This window comes from Acartia tonsa, chromosome 13 (assembly GCF_053477335.1).
Source record: "Acartia tonsa isolate MP-2025a chromosome 13, ASM5347733v1, whole genome shotgun sequence".
In the NCBI taxonomy this organism is placed as follows: Eukaryota; Metazoa; Arthropoda; class Copepoda; order Calanoida; family Acartiidae; genus Acartia; species Acartia tonsa.
In genome coordinates this window covers 10,399,564-10,416,226 of record NC_137272.1, presented here as the reverse complement: position 1 = coordinate 10,416,226, position 16,663 = coordinate 10,399,564, and the positions used below count along the sequence as shown (strand labels likewise).

General features: G+C 33.1%; 3 protein-coding genes across 3 annotated transcripts; all 3 read right to left on the bottom strand.

The window, feature by feature from the left end:
• Positions 1 to 4,843: 4,843 nt before the first annotated feature.
• LOC145335387 (elongation factor 1-alpha) lies at positions 4,844 to 10,894 on the bottom strand. The gene is made up of 9 exons (XM_080181135.1): positions 10,753 to 10,894; positions 10,416 to 10,469; positions 9,624 to 9,834; positions 9,063 to 9,247; positions 8,418 to 8,620; positions 8,058 to 8,140; positions 6,372 to 6,577; positions 5,829 to 5,949; positions 4,844 to 5,493 (listed from the first exon to the last, which is right to left on the bottom strand). The coding sequence occupies exons 1-9, from the start codon at positions 10,840 to 10,842 to the stop codon at positions 5,255 to 5,257; spliced, it is 1,392 nt and encodes a 463-aa protein (XP_080037261.1). The 5' UTR covers positions 10,843 to 10,894; the 3' UTR covers positions 4,844 to 5,254.
• RpL7 (ribosomal protein L7) lies at positions 10,866 to 13,870 on the bottom strand. Its single transcript, XM_080181137.1, has 4 exons — positions 13,650 to 13,870; positions 13,260 to 13,459; positions 12,401 to 12,474; positions 10,866 to 11,227 (listed from the first exon to the last, which is right to left on the bottom strand). The coding sequence occupies exons 1-4, from the start codon at positions 13,868 to 13,870 to the stop codon at positions 10,958 to 10,960; spliced, it is 765 nt and encodes a 254-aa protein (XP_080037263.1). The 3' UTR covers positions 10,866 to 10,957.
• On the bottom strand, positions 13,870 to 15,056 carry LOC145335389 (large ribosomal subunit protein eL30-like). Its single transcript, XM_080181138.1, has 3 exons — positions 14,823 to 15,056; positions 14,218 to 14,324; positions 13,870 to 14,062 (listed from the first exon to the last, which is right to left on the bottom strand). Exons 1-3 carry the CDS (start codon positions 14,920 to 14,922, stop codon positions 13,913 to 13,915), a joined length of 357 nt encoding a protein of 118 aa, XP_080037264.1. The 5' UTR covers positions 14,923 to 15,056; the 3' UTR covers positions 13,870 to 13,912.
• Between the last annotated feature and the right edge of the window lie 1,607 nt (positions 15,057 to 16,663).

Below are 16,663 nucleotides of genomic sequence, written 5' to 3'. Positions count from 1 at the left end.
TTCAGGTGCTGCAGGCTATCTGGAAGGTGGTTTCTGGACAAGTAAAAAATTTAAATTTCTGTTTGAAGAGTTAGAGATCAACTTATAAAACAAAATATGCATCTTTTTGGATGTTATTAACATAAATGAAGAAAAAATTAAAATAGGCCTCCAAGTTCTGAAATTGCAGGCCTCCAGGTCCACTCTGGACAAGTTAGTTTTTTTTTATTTGAAGAGTTAGAGGCCAACTAATAAAACAGAATATGCATCTTTTTGAATGCTATTACCATATCTGAAGAAAAAATTTAAATCGGCCTCCAAGTTTTGGTCCTGTAGGACTCCATGTCCACTCTGAACAGGTAAAAAATTTAAATTTCTTATTTGAAGAGTTAGAGGTCAACTTATAAAACAAAATATGCATCTTTTTGGATGTTATTAACATAAATGAAGAAAAAATTAAAATAGGCCTCCAAGTTCTGAAATTGCAGGCCTCCAGGTCCACTCTGGACAAGTTAGTTTTTTTTTATTTGAAGAGTTAGAGGCCAACTAATAAAACAGATTATGCATCTTTTTGGATTAACATAACATAACTGAAGAAAAAAATTAAAATCGACCTCTAAGTTCTGGTCCTGCAGACTCTGGACAGGTAAAAATCAAACTTCCCTCAATTGAATAGTTAATGGTATATTTGTTAAATAAAATGAGCTTATTTTTGGATTTTTTTTTATATATTTGAAGGAAAAAATAAACTTGGCCTTAAGGTTTAGGAGCTGCAGGCCAATAAAATAAAAATTTTAAATTTAAGGAGTTAGAGGTTTATTAAACAACATAAGCATCTGTATAGATGCTATTTATATGTTTAAAGAAAAAAATGACAACTGACCTCCAGGTTTTGATGCTGCAGGCCTCTAGGTGGACTCTGGACAGGTAAAAATCAAAATTTCTTATTTATGTAGTTAGAGTTTAGTTTATAAAACACAATAAGCATCTTTTTAGATGTTATTTACATATCTAAAGAAAAAATACAATTGACCTCCAGGTCCAGGTGCTTCAGGCTTCCATGTAGACTCTGTTCTGAATGACCCTGAACTTGGATCCCGATTGTTAATTTTATCCAAGTAAATACCTACATATTCTGTTATATAAATAGACCTCTAACTCTTCATATAAGAAATTTGATTGTTTACCTGTTCAGAGTGGACCTAAAGGCCTGCAGGACCTGAACTTGGAGGCTGATTTATATATTTTCTTCAGATATGTTAATAAGATCCAAAAAATACATATTCTGTTTTATAAGTTGACCTCTAACTCTTAAAATAAGAAATTTGATTTTTTACCTGTCCATAGTGGACCTGGAGGCCTGCAGAGCTTGACCCTAGGGGCTAATTAAAATTTTTTTTTCAGATATGTTAATAACATCCAAAAAGATGCATATTCTGTTTAATAGGTTGACCTCTAACTCTTCAAACAAAAAATTTTAATTTTTACCAGTCCAGAGTGGACCTGGTGGCCTGCAGGACCAGAACTTGGAGGCCAATTTTAATTTTTTTCTTCAGATATGTTAATAACATCCTGAAAGATGCATATTCTGTTTAATAAGTTGATCTGTAAATTTTACAATTTTTTTACCTGTCCAGAAACCACCATTTAGCCTGCAGCACCTGAACCTGGAAACTTATCCAAAAAAATTATTAAATATAAGTGAACTACTACCCAAAAGTAAACTTTTATCCCAAATAACCTATAGTCCCACATTGATACCTAGCCTAATAATCACGGAGTAAGCGAAAGTGGTAAAATTTCCCCCTCACCCTTAAGTTAATTCTATGAAAAATAACTGATATTTAAATCATAATCAGAAACAAAAATATATTTTGAAGGATTTTCTTCATCTCTTTTTTACTGTACCTAGAGCTTTATGCATTTTTGTCGTACAGTATCTTTTGAGCCCCCCGCAGGGGCTAGAAATAGGAGAAGACCTACTGTGAAAATAAACCAAAACGCTCCTTAAGAGGCGTTGTCACAAAGCTGACAATATTTGTTTTTTGTTATATAAATGTAATATTATATAGTATATATAGTAAATTTTGGTCAAGTAAAGGTAATAATATATAGTATATATAGTAAATTTTGGTCAAATAGTATGATATAGTATCCAAATTCATCCTATATAGTATAAATAGTATATATAGTATGCAGTGGTCACCCTGAAAATATGCTTCTTTTTGATTGTTATTCACATATTTGAAGAAAAAACATACATATTTTGTCTCATAAGCTGACATCTAACTCTTAAAAATAATTTTTTTTCATTTTTACCTGTAGAGAGACCACCTGGAGGCCTATCCAAAAATCTTAAATCTGGGGGAAATTCATCATATAAGAATGATTTTATCCCTAATAACCTATCCTCTCAGTCCAAAGATAAAGCCTATACACCAGGTTTACGCAAATGTGTCAGAACTCCCCCCCCCCCCCCCTTAATTTAATGGGGAGATGGTCATTTTATTACATCCAGTAACAATATCACTCACTGGAGAGTGAAGTTTACCTCCCCTTAAAGTTGTTTTAGGAGGACCTATACGAAGCTCTACTGTAAAAGAGAACTTGTCAGTCCAGCGAGATAATTCGCTACACATACGGAAATCCTGTTAATTGTATGTACAGAATGTTCCCTCGCTTCCGGATAACACTGCAGCAAAAGCCAATCCAAGGATGATAATATTAACAATGCTCCAATTAGAAATGTAATAAAGCTACCACCCAATATCCATTTGTATGGGTAACAAGATTAAGATCTTAATAACCTAACCACTAAAATTTTGAAATATACTCGCTTTACGTTTGTCTTGGCTATTCGTAATTATAGAAAAGATTCACTGTTCACGCTTCGTTTTTTATTAAATGAATAAGTTGGGGTACAATGTTTGGCACTTTCGATATAAGTAAATGATAATAAAAAACCCATAGAATGCGATAATAACTTCAGAAAAATCGAAGAAAATAGTTTTCATACTTAATTAACGTTTTTAAGTTTTTCTTCAAAAAGTTTAGATAAGATGCCTTTAAAAGTCGTCTATGATTTTGTCAGGGATAAAAATGTAACTTTAAAATAAGAATTACAACATATTTTTTCAATTAGTACAACGTAAAATTTTGAACATTTTATTGATCAGTATATTTTTTAAAATGTGAAGTAGAAACCTGAATATTTTATCATGAAAATTGTGTTATGATTTGATTGTCTGCTAGATTACAAGAAAAAAGATACTGACAGTACTTGTTGGTTCTTTTAATAAAATTAGGTAGATTACTTTCAGAACCCCTCTTTTTGCAACGTTATTTCAATAGAACAGAGCCGTAGTCTTAGTGTTCTCAATATCTAGACAGCCAACCATTGTTTTAGAATTGTTCAATTTTTTTAACTTCTGATAAAAACAGAATTAATGGTATTTTTGTAAATATTATACCTCCAAGAAATGGCTATACTTCCCAATCATATGTTGTGTGATATTTAAGAGGAATTATTTTGATATAATGTCATTAAAATATTCGTTGAAAAAAGTGCTATTCTAGCTTATACTTCACATTTTAATGTGTATGATAATTCAAATAAAAGATAATGAAGATTTATATTATATTTAATTCTTAAAATTATAAAGAAAAACCTGGAAACAGTAAAAAACTGACTTTATTTTATTGACGTAGGGAAAATTTTGTCAAATATTTGAATAAAAAAACAATATTAAACAAAATAAATTATTTTTGATATAGTCACAAAAAGGCTTAATGAGTTTAGGAAATATTTCATTCACTAATCATGTCATTTAAACTCTATTTCACAGAATACAGTGTAAAAAGATGTTCTCGTTTTAATTTTAAGTAATTTCAAATGCATTTTAATACCTTTTAATGATTTATTTTTTGAAACATCTTTATATAAAATGTTATTGATTTTTGAAGTTATATGTTAAAATGTTTTTAAATTTTGTTAACATTTTGTTTTAAATGTAGAAAATTGGTAATTCTAAACATTCAAAAAATGATTTTATTAAATTTTCATCACTTAAATTGCATGTTTGATGAAATTTTCAACCGATAATTCAAGAAAAATCGTTTAAGTTTTATTATATTTTACTTTGAATTGTTAAAGAAATTTATTATTGTCAAAAAAGGAGAAGTTATGTTTTCCTCAAAAAAAGACCTAAAACATGAAAATTAACACGTGTAATGAGAATTTTTTTCTTTCAGGTTTAATTTTAAGTAATTATTGATATTTTTTGTAAAAAGGATTTTATATAAAAAGTTTTAAAACTCTAGTTATGTAGTGGTTCTAAAAAAGGATGCGAATTTATGCAATTTTCTTGCAAAAAAAATTTTCTAGGATTTTAAAAATAGCAAAGGGTGTTATTAGACGTACTTACAGATACAATTGCTAAGTCATTTTGGCCAAACACTAAAATAAAGTTTTGACATCCGAGGGTCCAACCGTGTGTTGCAAAGCACAACTTTGTAGTTAGCAGAGCTTGAACTAGTGCAACTTTATTCTTCACTGATCATGCCTTTGAAAATTTAATAAACAATGGTAATGTTTCAAGCGGCAATGATTAAATTTCTTAGAATAATAATAGGATGTGCGTTTGTCTGTACCGATGGATCTCGCTAACCGCTGAACCGATCAAGTTCACCTTAACAGGGTAAAATCTCATAGGTCCCAAAAAAGTTTAGGATTATTTTGAGAGAAATAAAAATTGATTATACTTCGTATTAATAAAGTAACAGTAGGTTTTCTACTTCACATTCATCAACAAAGTATTTAAGAGTACTTATTTCGATTACAAAATAATAAGAAAAAACAAATATATAAAATGTTTTCATGATTTATTTTTTAACCCTGCAGGTATTAAAGATACACAATTATAATATAATTAACTGCGTAACTGAAAATTAAACCAAATGAATTGCTCGATAGCATAGCCAGCTAGAATAATAGGTCACCAAAATTATTTGATAGGTTTTTTTTATGAACAGGTCGTATAATAAGCAAAATTATATAGAACAAGGGCAACAAAATTAATTAAAACAAAATTCCGACGCCTATCCGCCGAAACTCTTTACGATGGAAGTAAAACAAGGTTTTAATGTTTGAACACAACAAAAATCGCCGCAGTAAACTAAAGTTAATATAACAGGGTGTAGTAGAACTTGCTCTTGAAGTTTGTAGTTCTTGTTTGCTGTGGTAGTGTTGAGTTTGTTGCCCGCCAATACCATCATTTCACTTCTTCTTACCGGCGGCGGTCTTGGCGGCCTTGGTAGTGGTACCAGCAACCTCCTTGGGGGTTGTGGACTTAATGACACCGACGGCAACGGTCTGTCTCATGTCTCTGACGGCGAAACGTCCCAGGGGAGCGAACTCGCTGAAGGGCTCGACGCACATGGGCTTGCTGGGGATCAGCTTGACGATGGCGGCATCACCAGACTTGATGAACTTGGGCTCGGTCTCGGTAGCCTTACCTAAACAATTATACAATCATGAATACATCCATTTACTAGACGTACTTTTTAACTAATATTTGTATATCAGTAATTAATAGGTTGTCTCTCATTATGAGTCGGACCCGAAAGATGAACCATCATGTAAATTGAGAATATCAATCAAAGGAGGAAAGAGGCAGTAAAAAGTAATGAACATATATCCCTAAAAAATCCATACAAAAGTGAACTAAATAGAAAGTTGCTGAGCAGCCTGACAGTAGTTATGAATGTTCTTTATTTTTATTTTCACTCTAGCCCGTAGTTTTTGTAGGAAAAATTTATATAAATTTCTCAGTTAAAGCATTATATCTTACCGGTACGTCTGTCGACCTTCTCCTTGATCTCAGCGAACTTGCAGGCAATGTGGGCGGTGTGACAATCCAAGACGGGAGAGTATCCGTTGGACACCTGTCCGGGATGGTTCAACACAATAACCTGAACATTTTATTATTCAATAAAACATTTATTAATTTTAATGTTGGGATAAAACCATATTTGTATCAGTTAAAAGGTTCTTATCATACTCGGAAGAGTCATTAATAGAATAATGTATACAAGCATCACTTTAGAAATTACAACTAAATATAAAGGGGGATAGAGCATATATGCTGAAAAATTGGAAAGAAATGTTAAGATTGCTACGGGAGTTTATTTAAGGTAAAGCGTGATGTCTAAAACCAGTTTTAGTCTTATATTTGTAATTATTATATCAGTGGGAAAACTATAATACGATGAAAAAAAAATAAATTTAACCCTGTGGGGGTGGGGAGGGGAGGGGAGAAGTTTTTATTACCATCTCAAAACAATCGCAACCAAATTTCGCAGTCAGAGGTAAGCAAAATGATGAGCGCACAAACCTGAGCGGTGAAGTCAGCAACGCCAGAGGCGGGCTTGTTCTTGGAGTCAGAGGCAACGTTTCCTCTCTTGATGTCCTTAACGGAAACGTTCTTGATGTTGAAACCAACGTTGTCACCGGGAACGGCTTCGGCGAGAGACTCGTGGTGCATCTCGACGGACTTGACCTCAGTGGTCAACTGGGAAGGGGCAAAGGTCACGATCATACCTAAAATTTAATAAGTTATAATAAAGTACAATAAGCTTCGTTTATAAGTTTTTTTTTTATAGCTTACCATCTTAAACGCTTATGTAACTGGTTAATTAAAGATACCAGAAAGAAAACCCGGTATCTAAAGCTCGCATCAGTTTTTTTAATCTAGCTACCTCTAAAACCTTAAATATATCCGAATATTTAAGGAAATGTCAAGTAGCAAAATTTTTAAAATCTTCCATAAAAAATTAAATTTATGTAACTGGTTTTATCAAGATACAGAAAGAAAACCAAATATCTTAACTAAACCCAGCTTTTTTTTATCTAGCTACCTTTAAAACCTTAAATATAAAAATATTTAAGGAGAAGTCGTATAGCAAAATTCACCCCTAAAAAATACGTATATGTAACTGGTTTTATCAAGATATCAGAAAGAAAACCCAATATCTTAACTCAGTCCAGCTTTTTTAATCTAGCTACTAGCAAAGCCTTAATATATTAGAACAGCTATAATAAGGTACTAGGAAGTAGCGAAATATTTAATTGCACCTAATAAAAATACGTATATGTTACTGGTTTTATCAAGAGATCAGAAAGAAAACCCAATATCTTAACTCAATCCAGCTTTTTTAATCTAGCTACTAGCAAAGCCTTAATATATTAGAACAGCTATAATAAGGTACTAGGAAGTAGCGAAATATTTAATTGCACCTAATAAAAATACGTATATGTTACTGGTTTTATCAAGAGATCAGAAAGAAAACCCAATATCTTAACTCAACCCAGCTTTTTTAATCTAGCTACTAGCAAAGCCTTCATATAGTAGAAGAGCTATAAAAAGGTACTAGGAAGTAGCGAAATTTTTAATTGCTCCCAATAAGAATACAGGGGTGTATAATTATATTCTGCACAATATTATTATTTATTTTTCTCCCCGGCTACAAATTTCTTAATTTTTTTCCCCCTAGTTTTTTCTCACCAAGTACGGGGGGAAAATGGAAAAATATTTAAAGAACTCATGTATTTTATCCCTCCTACCACACATTCTTTTATTTTTTTTTTTGCCAAGGAGGGGGGGGAATGGAAAAAATGTTTTCAGTTTTCTTAAATTTTACATTTACCCTCCAACCACTAATTATTTATTTTTTTCCTCCCCCCCTGAGCCCCTGTAGAATATGCACCCCTGTAAGCATACGTATATGTTACTGGTTTTATCAAGAGATCAGAAAGAAAACCCAATATCTTAACTCAATCCAGCTTTTTTAATCTAGCTACTAGCAAAGCCTTAATATATTAGAACAGCTATAATAAGGTACTAGGAAGTAGCGAAATATTTAATTGCACCTAATAAAAATACGTATATGTTACTGGTTTTATCAAGAGATCAGAAAGAAAACAAAGTATCTTATTTCGACCCAGCTTTTTTTAATCTAGCTACCAGCAAAGCCTTTATATAGTAATAGAAAGTAGCGAAATATTTATATACACAATGTACCTGGCTTCAGGATACCAGTCTCAACTCTGCCAACGGGTACTGTTCCAATACCTCCAATTTTGTAGACATCCTGCAGGGGCAGCCTTAACAAGAAAGTGAGTTTCATCAAAAGTTTAAGTCATATATGAGTTTTTTCAAACTCAATATTAGGTTTACTCCCAGTTAGGATAGAACACTAATGTATAGAAATCTCAAAGTATTACAGGGATAAAAACTTAACGATTGTGCAACTATAAACAAGCGTGTAAGATTATCAAAATAGATTTTAATTTAAGCCTTTACTCACAATCTAAAGTTCCTAAATTTTGCTCTTTAAACTAACATTAGTCTACAAATGTGAATATTAATTAAATAAATTACCTAAGGGGCTTGTCAGTGGGTCTCTGGGGAGGGATGATGGCGTCGAGGGCCTCAAGGAGGGTCTTGCCCTTGGCAACAGACTCACCCTTCCTCTCCACCTGCCATCCGCTGAACCAGGTCATGTTGGCTGAGGGAGAAAGCATGTTGTCTCCATGCCATCCAGAGATGGGGACGAAAGCAACGGCCTTGGGATCATAACCGACCTAGTGAAGAAAGTTTAATTAAAATTAAGATTTAATACAGAAAAAATTATTAATATTTCAGAAATTTGTTCAGTAATAAGCTTTAGTTGTTTTCATACTCTTAAGAGTCAAAAATTCACAAGGTAAGACATCATAACTGTATAAAATTAAAACAGAGGAGGGGATTAAATAAATTTTTAAGGTAACCGAGGGAGTAGTGTATATTCAGCAGATTTAACCCTGTTAAAGGGGGGTGGGAGGGGGTAAAGGGTAAAATAAGATAAAAACTTAGCACTGAAAACATTTTACTCCCTCCTGGATGAAAAAAACTATGCGAGGGTGGAAGAATATGAATAAAATAAAGAGTCCTTTATAATAGAGTAATAAATAAAGAGTCCTTTAGAAGAGAGTAATCCACGCGGAAAAAATAACATATATACAAACACAGTGACTGATTGCATACCTTCTTGATGAAGTTGGAAACCTCCTTTTGGATTTCCTCGAATCTGGCCTGGCTGTAGGGAGGCTCAGTGGAGTCCATCTTGTTGACACCAACGATCAGCTGCTTCACACCAAGGGTGTAGGCGAGGAGAGCGTGCTCTCTAGTCTGTCCGTTCTTGGAGATACCGGCCTCGAACTCACCAGTACCTGAGCATTATCAGTTTATTAATAGAAATAAAATTATATTGATAAAAAAGGGGTTCATAAGTAAATTATTATTTTATCAGTAAGTAGATTTTAGTCAAACTCTAAGGAGTCATATAATTCACAAGGTAATAACATCATGTAAAAATTTTTAAATTTTGAAGAGATTGAAACTAGACAAAATTTACAAATTTTTCCGCATTGAATAACCCTAAGACTATAATTACGCAAGAATCAAATACTATATTTTAACAAGATTATATTTCACTTACTATATTTCAGCCAATTGATGGTATTTAAGTTAATATCGAAAATTAAGGTATAGAAGATTTTTAAAATACAGACATTACGCATTAAGTTCCATTAATAAAATATTTACCTGAAGCAATGATAAGCACACCACAATCGGCCTGGGAGGTTCCAGTGATCATGTTCTTGATGAAATCTCTGTGGCCAGGGGCGTCAATGATGGTCACATAGTACTTAGGGGTCTCGAACTTCCACAGAGCAATGTCAATGGTGATACCACGCTCACGCTCAGCCTTCAGTTTGTCCAACACCCAGGCGTACTTGAAGGAACCCTTGCCCATCTAGCATAGAATAAAAAAATATCAGCATAATTATCAAAAACTATTTAAGTCTAAGAATTTATGAGAGAAATCAGGCAAATGCCTCGTACCAAGTCCTCATTACTGAAATGCGGGTAAATGCTTTCTAGGTAATGCCGGTAACTTTTCATCATTTTAGGGTTTAGTTCAGAGATTAAAGAAATTTTACAAGAGGTTTAATAAATTTTACAGAGATGTAGATTGTCTGTATGGTTGACCATGTTAAATAAGGGGAACATTAAATATGTGGTTGGAAGGGAGGGGGCGAAGACTGAGAACTGAAACATTATTCTCACTTGAAACAAAAATATGCGAAAGGGGGACAATATAAAAAAATAGAGTTCTGAAAATAATTTAAAATTTTCATTTCACTTGCTGGAAAGACATAAAAATTTAGCAGAGAATATAATCTGCAGAATGAACACCCCCGCCATTTTATGTCATTACGCAACTTTCTCAATTTGAGAAGCTAGAACTCGTAAAAATAGATCAAACCTCGTTTATGTTTATGCACAACTAACCAAAATTCAATCTCATTAAAATTAAAAGATGTTATTATTTACCTCCTGGGCTTCCTTCTCAAACTTCTCGATAGTTCTCTTGTCAATACCTCCGCACTGAAAAGTTTAAAATTATTAAAACCTCGAACTTCCAATTATTAGTTTAGAGATTAAATTAATTATTAGATCAGTAGTAGATTATTATCACACTCAAAGAGTCATGTAATACATAAGACAATATTTGGCATCATATAGAACTGAGAACTAAAAATATTTAACTTACCAATTATAATTTTTTTAGATCTTAAAAAATATATTCCCCTCCTGATTATTACAGCAAAAATTCTCTTAAATTTAAATAGAAGGAGTATGTGAAGCATTCTTTGTAATAATAATTTACCTGGTAGATCAAATGACCAGTGGTGGTTGACTTTCCAGAGTCGACGTGACCAATGACGACAATGTTAATGTGAATCTTCTCCTTTCCCATTTTGGCTGGCTAAATCTTCTATCTCTGAAAATTAATAAATTCTCATTAATATAAATGATGGCTTTTCCCGCAGCGGCAATATTTTCACACATTATATGCATTAATAAGATCACATTTAGATCATCTTCTCGAGAAGCTCGTTGATAAAAACTTCTCTGCAACCATAGTCACCACCCTCGACAAAGTGGTTAGTCTTCTTTCTCCATCCACCCTTGGGGTTGTTCAGCTTGAAGGGCCACAACAGGTTGGCGGCATACTTGAAATTGTCACCAACGGTGTAGATCTCGTGAATCAAATCCTCAACGCAAATGATGTCGCATTTCTTCTTCTTAAGGATCTCCTCGATGATCTCGTTGTTATCGATGGGTTTGCGGTCTCCTTTAACCTGCAATTATAAGGTTGAAAAACTATTAAAATTTGTCAAGTACATTAATATTTTTAAAAATCCTTATTAGAGAATGAGAATAAGAGTTTAAGATGATAACGATTTTTTTTTAACTTTCTCACTATCCTAGCCACAAAAAAATACGGTTTTAATTATGTGTAACTGACATTTCCAAACTAATATTCCATGGTAGATTGAATAATGTAGGATATGAAAGTTTTAATATAGCCGAATTGCAAAAGAGTTTAAATATAAAGTATTTAAAAACTTGACGTAACGGCAAAATAAGTAATATATGTTTAGAGTAAAGTGTAACTGACGTAATCAGACTATTATTCCATGATAATTAGAATAATGTAAGAAGTGAAAGTTTTAATAAAAGCCGCATTCATAAGTGTTGAAAATATTTAAAATCTAAACACTCAGCTAGAGCGGCTATGTATATCCACATTTCTAGGTTTTTCCAAGTCTAAATGTAACTGACGTTTCCAAACTATTAATCTATGGTAGAATTATACGATATAGGATTTGAAAGTTTTATTATTGCAGCAAACATAGGAGTCTTAAATATTGAGAATTTAATCTCCAACTTAAACTGCTTTAGAGAAAAGAACCTATTTAGAAAACAGGTTCAAGTAAAGTGCAACTTACGTTTCCAAACTATTATTCCATGGAAAATTGAATAATGTACCAAGTGAAAGTTTTAATCTAGCCGAATCGCAAAAGAGATTTAATCATAAATAATTTAACCACTACTAGAAAAGGCTTTCATACAATATCAAACATTGTAGCGATTAATACATAAAATTAAGTTGTAAAATCTTCATAAACAGGGATCTAAGGGATAGAACAATGACAAATCATAAATTTGTAACTACTTCTGCAAACTAATATTTCATGCTAAATAAACAAAGTAGAGTTTTGAGCAGTTTGTAATATAGCTGATGTGTTGAGAAAGATTGTTATACAAACTATCTTTCAAAAGTGCATAGCATTAAGAATTTATTAAATATTAAAAAGGGAATCCAAATCAAGCAATCAAGTAGAGTAAAGAATTGAACAATTATGAGGTCTATTAAAATAGATAATAACAGACATTTATCCTTCATATTGAACACTAGTACACAATAAATAAATTTAAGCTCTTAAAGCATATATCTATCCTCAATTCACCTTGATGAATCCTCTCTTGTAGATCAGCTTTCTGATAACGTCAAGACTGGGGGTTCCCCATGTAACGTAGGGCTCTAAAACATATTTTCAATGTAGGTTGAAAATAAATATAAAAAATTACATGTAATGTTTATGTACAAATTCTTTACCAATTTAAATTAGATTAAAGATTAGTTTGAATTATCTTCCAAGAAATCCAGGGGTGTATATTCTACATGGGATCCCCGGCTCGGGGGGAGGGGGAATTTAAAATTAATGGTTGGAGGGGGGAAAAAATGTAAAAATTAAGAAAACTGAAATTTTTTCCTTCCCCCCTCCCCCCTCCTTGGTAAAAAAAAACTAGAAGAATGTGTGGTAGGAGGGATAAAATAAAATCTTGTGCAGAATATACACCCCTGAAGAAATCTCAACACTGCAATGTAATTAATGAACACACTTGACATAGAAGAGTAAATGCGCTAAAATTGAATATAATATATATATATATACTTACTTAAGACATAGATAGTTTTTAAGTGTGGACTAAATATACCAGAGTGAAAGTCATTCACCCCATGGCCTGTCTGCTCTCTCACCCAACAGCTGATCACGTGACGTCACAACACGTGCACACATCTGTCTGGGTGGGAGGATTTGTTAAGTACAAATTGCATTCAATTTTCAAATGAATTTGGTGCTCATTTTGCAGAACAGTAGCCACATCTTCAAGCTGCGCAGGCAGTAGCACTACGACGGCTCGGAACCGACGCTGCGGCTGCAAACTTTTCGGCATTATTAAGCAGACCCAAGCACGACGAGTGCTGGTACAATACTTTGCCTACTAAGCCACAGCCGCTGCCGGGAATGGGGCCACACTTACCGCAGATTCTCAACATGTTGATGGTGGCCTTGTTCAGCTTGATAAAGACACCGTTGTTGATTTGGCGAAGACGGAACAGCTGCATAATCTTGCGGGGCTTGGGAGCAATCTGGTTGATACCACGAATTCTGACAACAAAGGCGAGCTTAGGCTCAGAGGGAACGTAAAAGTTACCAGACTTCTTGGCTTCCATTTTCAACCTTAAGTAAAAAAAATTTAACATGAATAACAAAAGTTAAATAAAATACCTTTGATCATCTAAGAATTAATATTGATGAATAATAACTAGTGTACTTAAAATATAAAAAGGAAATTTAAATATAGCTCAACTTTTATTATTGCAGAAACCTTATAATTTAGCATCCTATATATATTTAAGAGAAAACTTACCGCCTTTGGTCCGCCTGAGAAGCCAAATACTCCTGGACGTAGCTTTCGGCACGTCTGAAGTATTCTTTGCGCTTCTCCAATCTTACTGTTTGTAGCTCTTTATGCTCCTTTGCCTTGGATGCCCTTTCCTCATCCCTGCGCTTACGCTTCTTAAGGATAGTCTCGGGGACCGCGGGAAGCTTCCTGCGGGGCTTCATACCAGTTACAGGCGTTGCCGTCATTTTTACTTCTGAAATTTCAGTAAATCAATACGTAGGATTTATTTACTCCTTCTCAGCCGAAGGGGCCCCGGGCATGGTACGAATGATATCAGAATCTCCGGGGTCTGTAATGCTCAGCGTACAAACACGGAAGTGCTTGCCGCAAGCAGTTCCCAACTCATTGTTGTCCCCAACGAAATGATGAACGCCGGTCTAATAAAATTTAATTGAAATATGTACTTTTAAAGAGTGATATAGAGTATATATTAATTTGGAAAACACCCTTACTTATTGAAAAACTGTTGCTACGGTACTCAGAACTAACTAATAAAAGGGATAATTAATTAAGTACATAAAACATTAATTGCCTTGGCGAGCATAGCATAATATTCAATTTCAGACTTGCGCAATGGAGGAGTGTTGCTGGCCAAGATGACCAACTTACTCTTGCCCTGGCGCAAAGTTTTCAAAGTCTAATTAAACAGAGATGTAGGCATAGGATTAAAATCATATAATATAGTGAAAGAGCCATTGAGCAGTGTAAAATGATCTAGTTAACATGTTCAATCACAAAATATTAATGATAGAGCAATAAAATGGAGACTTTAGTTGTAAAAAGAATTGAAATGACACCACGTGGTAAACAGAAAGGTAAAAATTTCAACGAAGGACATACCATACAAAAGATATATCTTGCTAGAACTTTCAGCTTTTGTAATAGTTAAATTTGGATCATTAGGGATATCCAAGGAAAAAATACTGAAAGTTAATTGAAAATTTAAAATGAGCAATGTTATAGCATATCCCCTACAATACCCAACACTACTCTAAACAAAGCTTCCGATATATTGATGATAAATATTTTACAAATAAGTTAGGTCTTACTTATGGCAGATTTTGTAATCTTTTGTTACAAAAATATTTAATTTAACCTAACAGGGAAAACATACTGGAAATCAATGCCTACACCCCTGCTTATATCCCAGCATATATTTGCCAGACTTCATGACAAGTGCCAGCCGAGCGTTGATAGACTCGGCTCCAGACTTCTTCACCTTCTTTTGGGGACCCATAACTGCGGTATTGATTAGTTATTAGGGGGAGAATACTTGAGATGTTATGACGGTGACCTTCTCTTCCCAGCTTGATTATACACTGGAATCCAGCACAGAGTCACAACACTTCTGAAAAATGGAGGGGGAGGTCAATCGCAGAATTTGATTATCAAAACTATTGATACAAAAAGACTATAAAAATGTAAGTGGAAAGAGTTAAAATCAGCGATTCTTAATAAAATATAAAAGCCATAAATATAAAAATTTATCACAGAAATATTGAATTTCACAAACTTTAACTTAATTTTGATTTTTGAATGATAATACACAAAATGAATTTAAGAATATATAAAGCACGTTGCTTTGTGTTGCTTTGCTCAATTTTCAGATGAATTAACGTGGCCGGTGTGGGCCCAGCCTATCTAAAACAACCGGAAACTCGTGTCTCGAGCCAACTTTTCACGCGCACAGAGTATTATACAGAATGCCGCGCAGCACATTTTACTTTCAATTTCGTGGATTTTCCTTATGCGAAGGAGACTTTTGGTGGATTTTTAGAATCACTAAATTTTACTTTATAGTTTGTCTAAATACTATCGTTACACCCCTAGCCTTTAGGATTTTTACAAATTATTTATATAAATAGCTAAAAACCTGTCTAGAGTCTTCCTAATGCTTCTCTGTAAAAGAAAGATTTGATCGTTAGCGAGATCTTAACGGACATAAACCGATATATATTCTTATGAAACTGTATATAAATATTATAAATTTTAGCAACATTTTACATAAAATATTTTTGTTACATTCTCCATAGTGTATGAATCTTTTTGCATTACAAATCTAAGACGACAAGCGGCTTTTGGTAAATAAAGGTATAGATTATGAAACTTGACCAAAAATAGAATAAACAAATTATTTTATTTTTTAACATAATAATCCTAATCTTAAAATTATTTTTTCTTTCTAGCTTCTAGTTTGTTAAAATTGTCGAATTGAGGATAATTTTGAAAAATTAAAAGTAGGCAAAAAACCAACGTTGGGCGCGGCAAGTTCGAATGTTGTCTAGACCCGGAAGCTGCAATGGATTCTGAAGTAAAACTTTTGTGACATAATTTCTCAAATTGTAAAGCGAGATTTTTAACGTAGTTTAAGTTTTGAAAGTTTTCAACTTCAGGTTGCAAATTTTTTTATTTTGAATTGTGCTTTAAAAAATATTAATATGACAATGACATGTAAACTTTAATAGAAAATGTTGGGAACTATCGTCAGGAGAAATATTTGTTACCATTTTTAATTTAGCAGACACAATAAATTCCACGCCAAATCAATGCGATTTTCAGAAAAACAAGTTCAATTTGATGATTTTACAGCAAATTAGGAATGACTTTTGTCCATAGGCGGGCAGCTAAAATCTTAATGACCTTTCCATTTCAAAACATGTAGGATTTTGTTCATCAAATGCATTTGTATAATTTTTGTCCATTCAAAACAGCAACATTCTGAAAAATTTTATGGTTGCAGGAGGGACAGAATTTGGCTTTAAAACCTTGGGAACTTTTATGGCAATATAAATGTTTTGATTGGTTGGTTGAAACTAATACTGTACATAATAACAACTAAATAATTTTACTAAATTGGGAATGTACAGTACATTCATCATCTCTGGATAAATGTAAAATACCTACTTAGTTAAAATTTCTTTTTTTGGGGGGTGTTGGGGAGATTGAAAAACCTTGTGGAAGAAAAAAATGTCTCTGGA

What these genes read in the sequence shown, in the direction of transcription:
- LOC145335387 (XM_080181135.1), bottom strand. Translation starts at nt 10,842, where the DNA reads ATGGGAAAGGAGAAGATTCACATTAACATTGTCGTCATTGGTCACGTC. An exon ending in TTTCCAACTTCATCAAGAAG is followed by an intron (nt 8,621 to 9,062) that starts GTATGCAATCAG and finishes TTTCTTCACTAG; the next exon opens with GTCGGTTATGATCCCAAGGC. An exon ending in TTGCTGACTTCACCGCTCAG is followed by an intron (nt 5,950 to 6,371) that starts GTTTGTGCGCTC and finishes TAAAATGTTCAG; the next exon opens with GTTATTGTGTTGAACCATCC.
- RpL7 (XM_080181137.1), bottom strand. Translation starts at nt 13,870, where the DNA reads ATGACGGCAACGCCTGTAACTGGTATGAAGCCCCGCAGGAAGCTTCCC. An exon ending in TCTCAGGCGGACCAAAGGCG is followed by an intron (nt 13,460 to 13,649) that starts GTAAGTTTTCTC and finishes TTTTTACTTAAG; the next exon opens with GTTGAAAATGGAAGCCAAGA. An exon ending in ACAAGAGAGGATTCATCAAG is followed by an intron (nt 11,228 to 12,400) that starts GTGAATTGAGGA and finishes TTATAATTGCAG; the next exon opens with GTTAAAGGAGACCGCAAACC.
- LOC145335389 (XM_080181138.1), bottom strand. Translation starts at nt 14,922, where the DNA reads ATGGGTCCCCAAAAGAAGGTGAAGAAGTCTGGAGCCGAGTCTATCAAC. An exon ending in ATATATGCTGGGATATAAGC is followed by an intron (nt 14,325 to 14,822) that starts AGGGGTGTAGGC and finishes CTCTGTTTAATT; the next exon opens with AGACTTTGAAAACTTTGCGC. An exon ending in ATTATGCTATGCTCGCCAAG is followed by an intron (nt 14,063 to 14,217) that starts GCAATTAATGTT and finishes AAATTTTATTAG; the next exon opens with ACCGGCGTTCATCATTTCGT.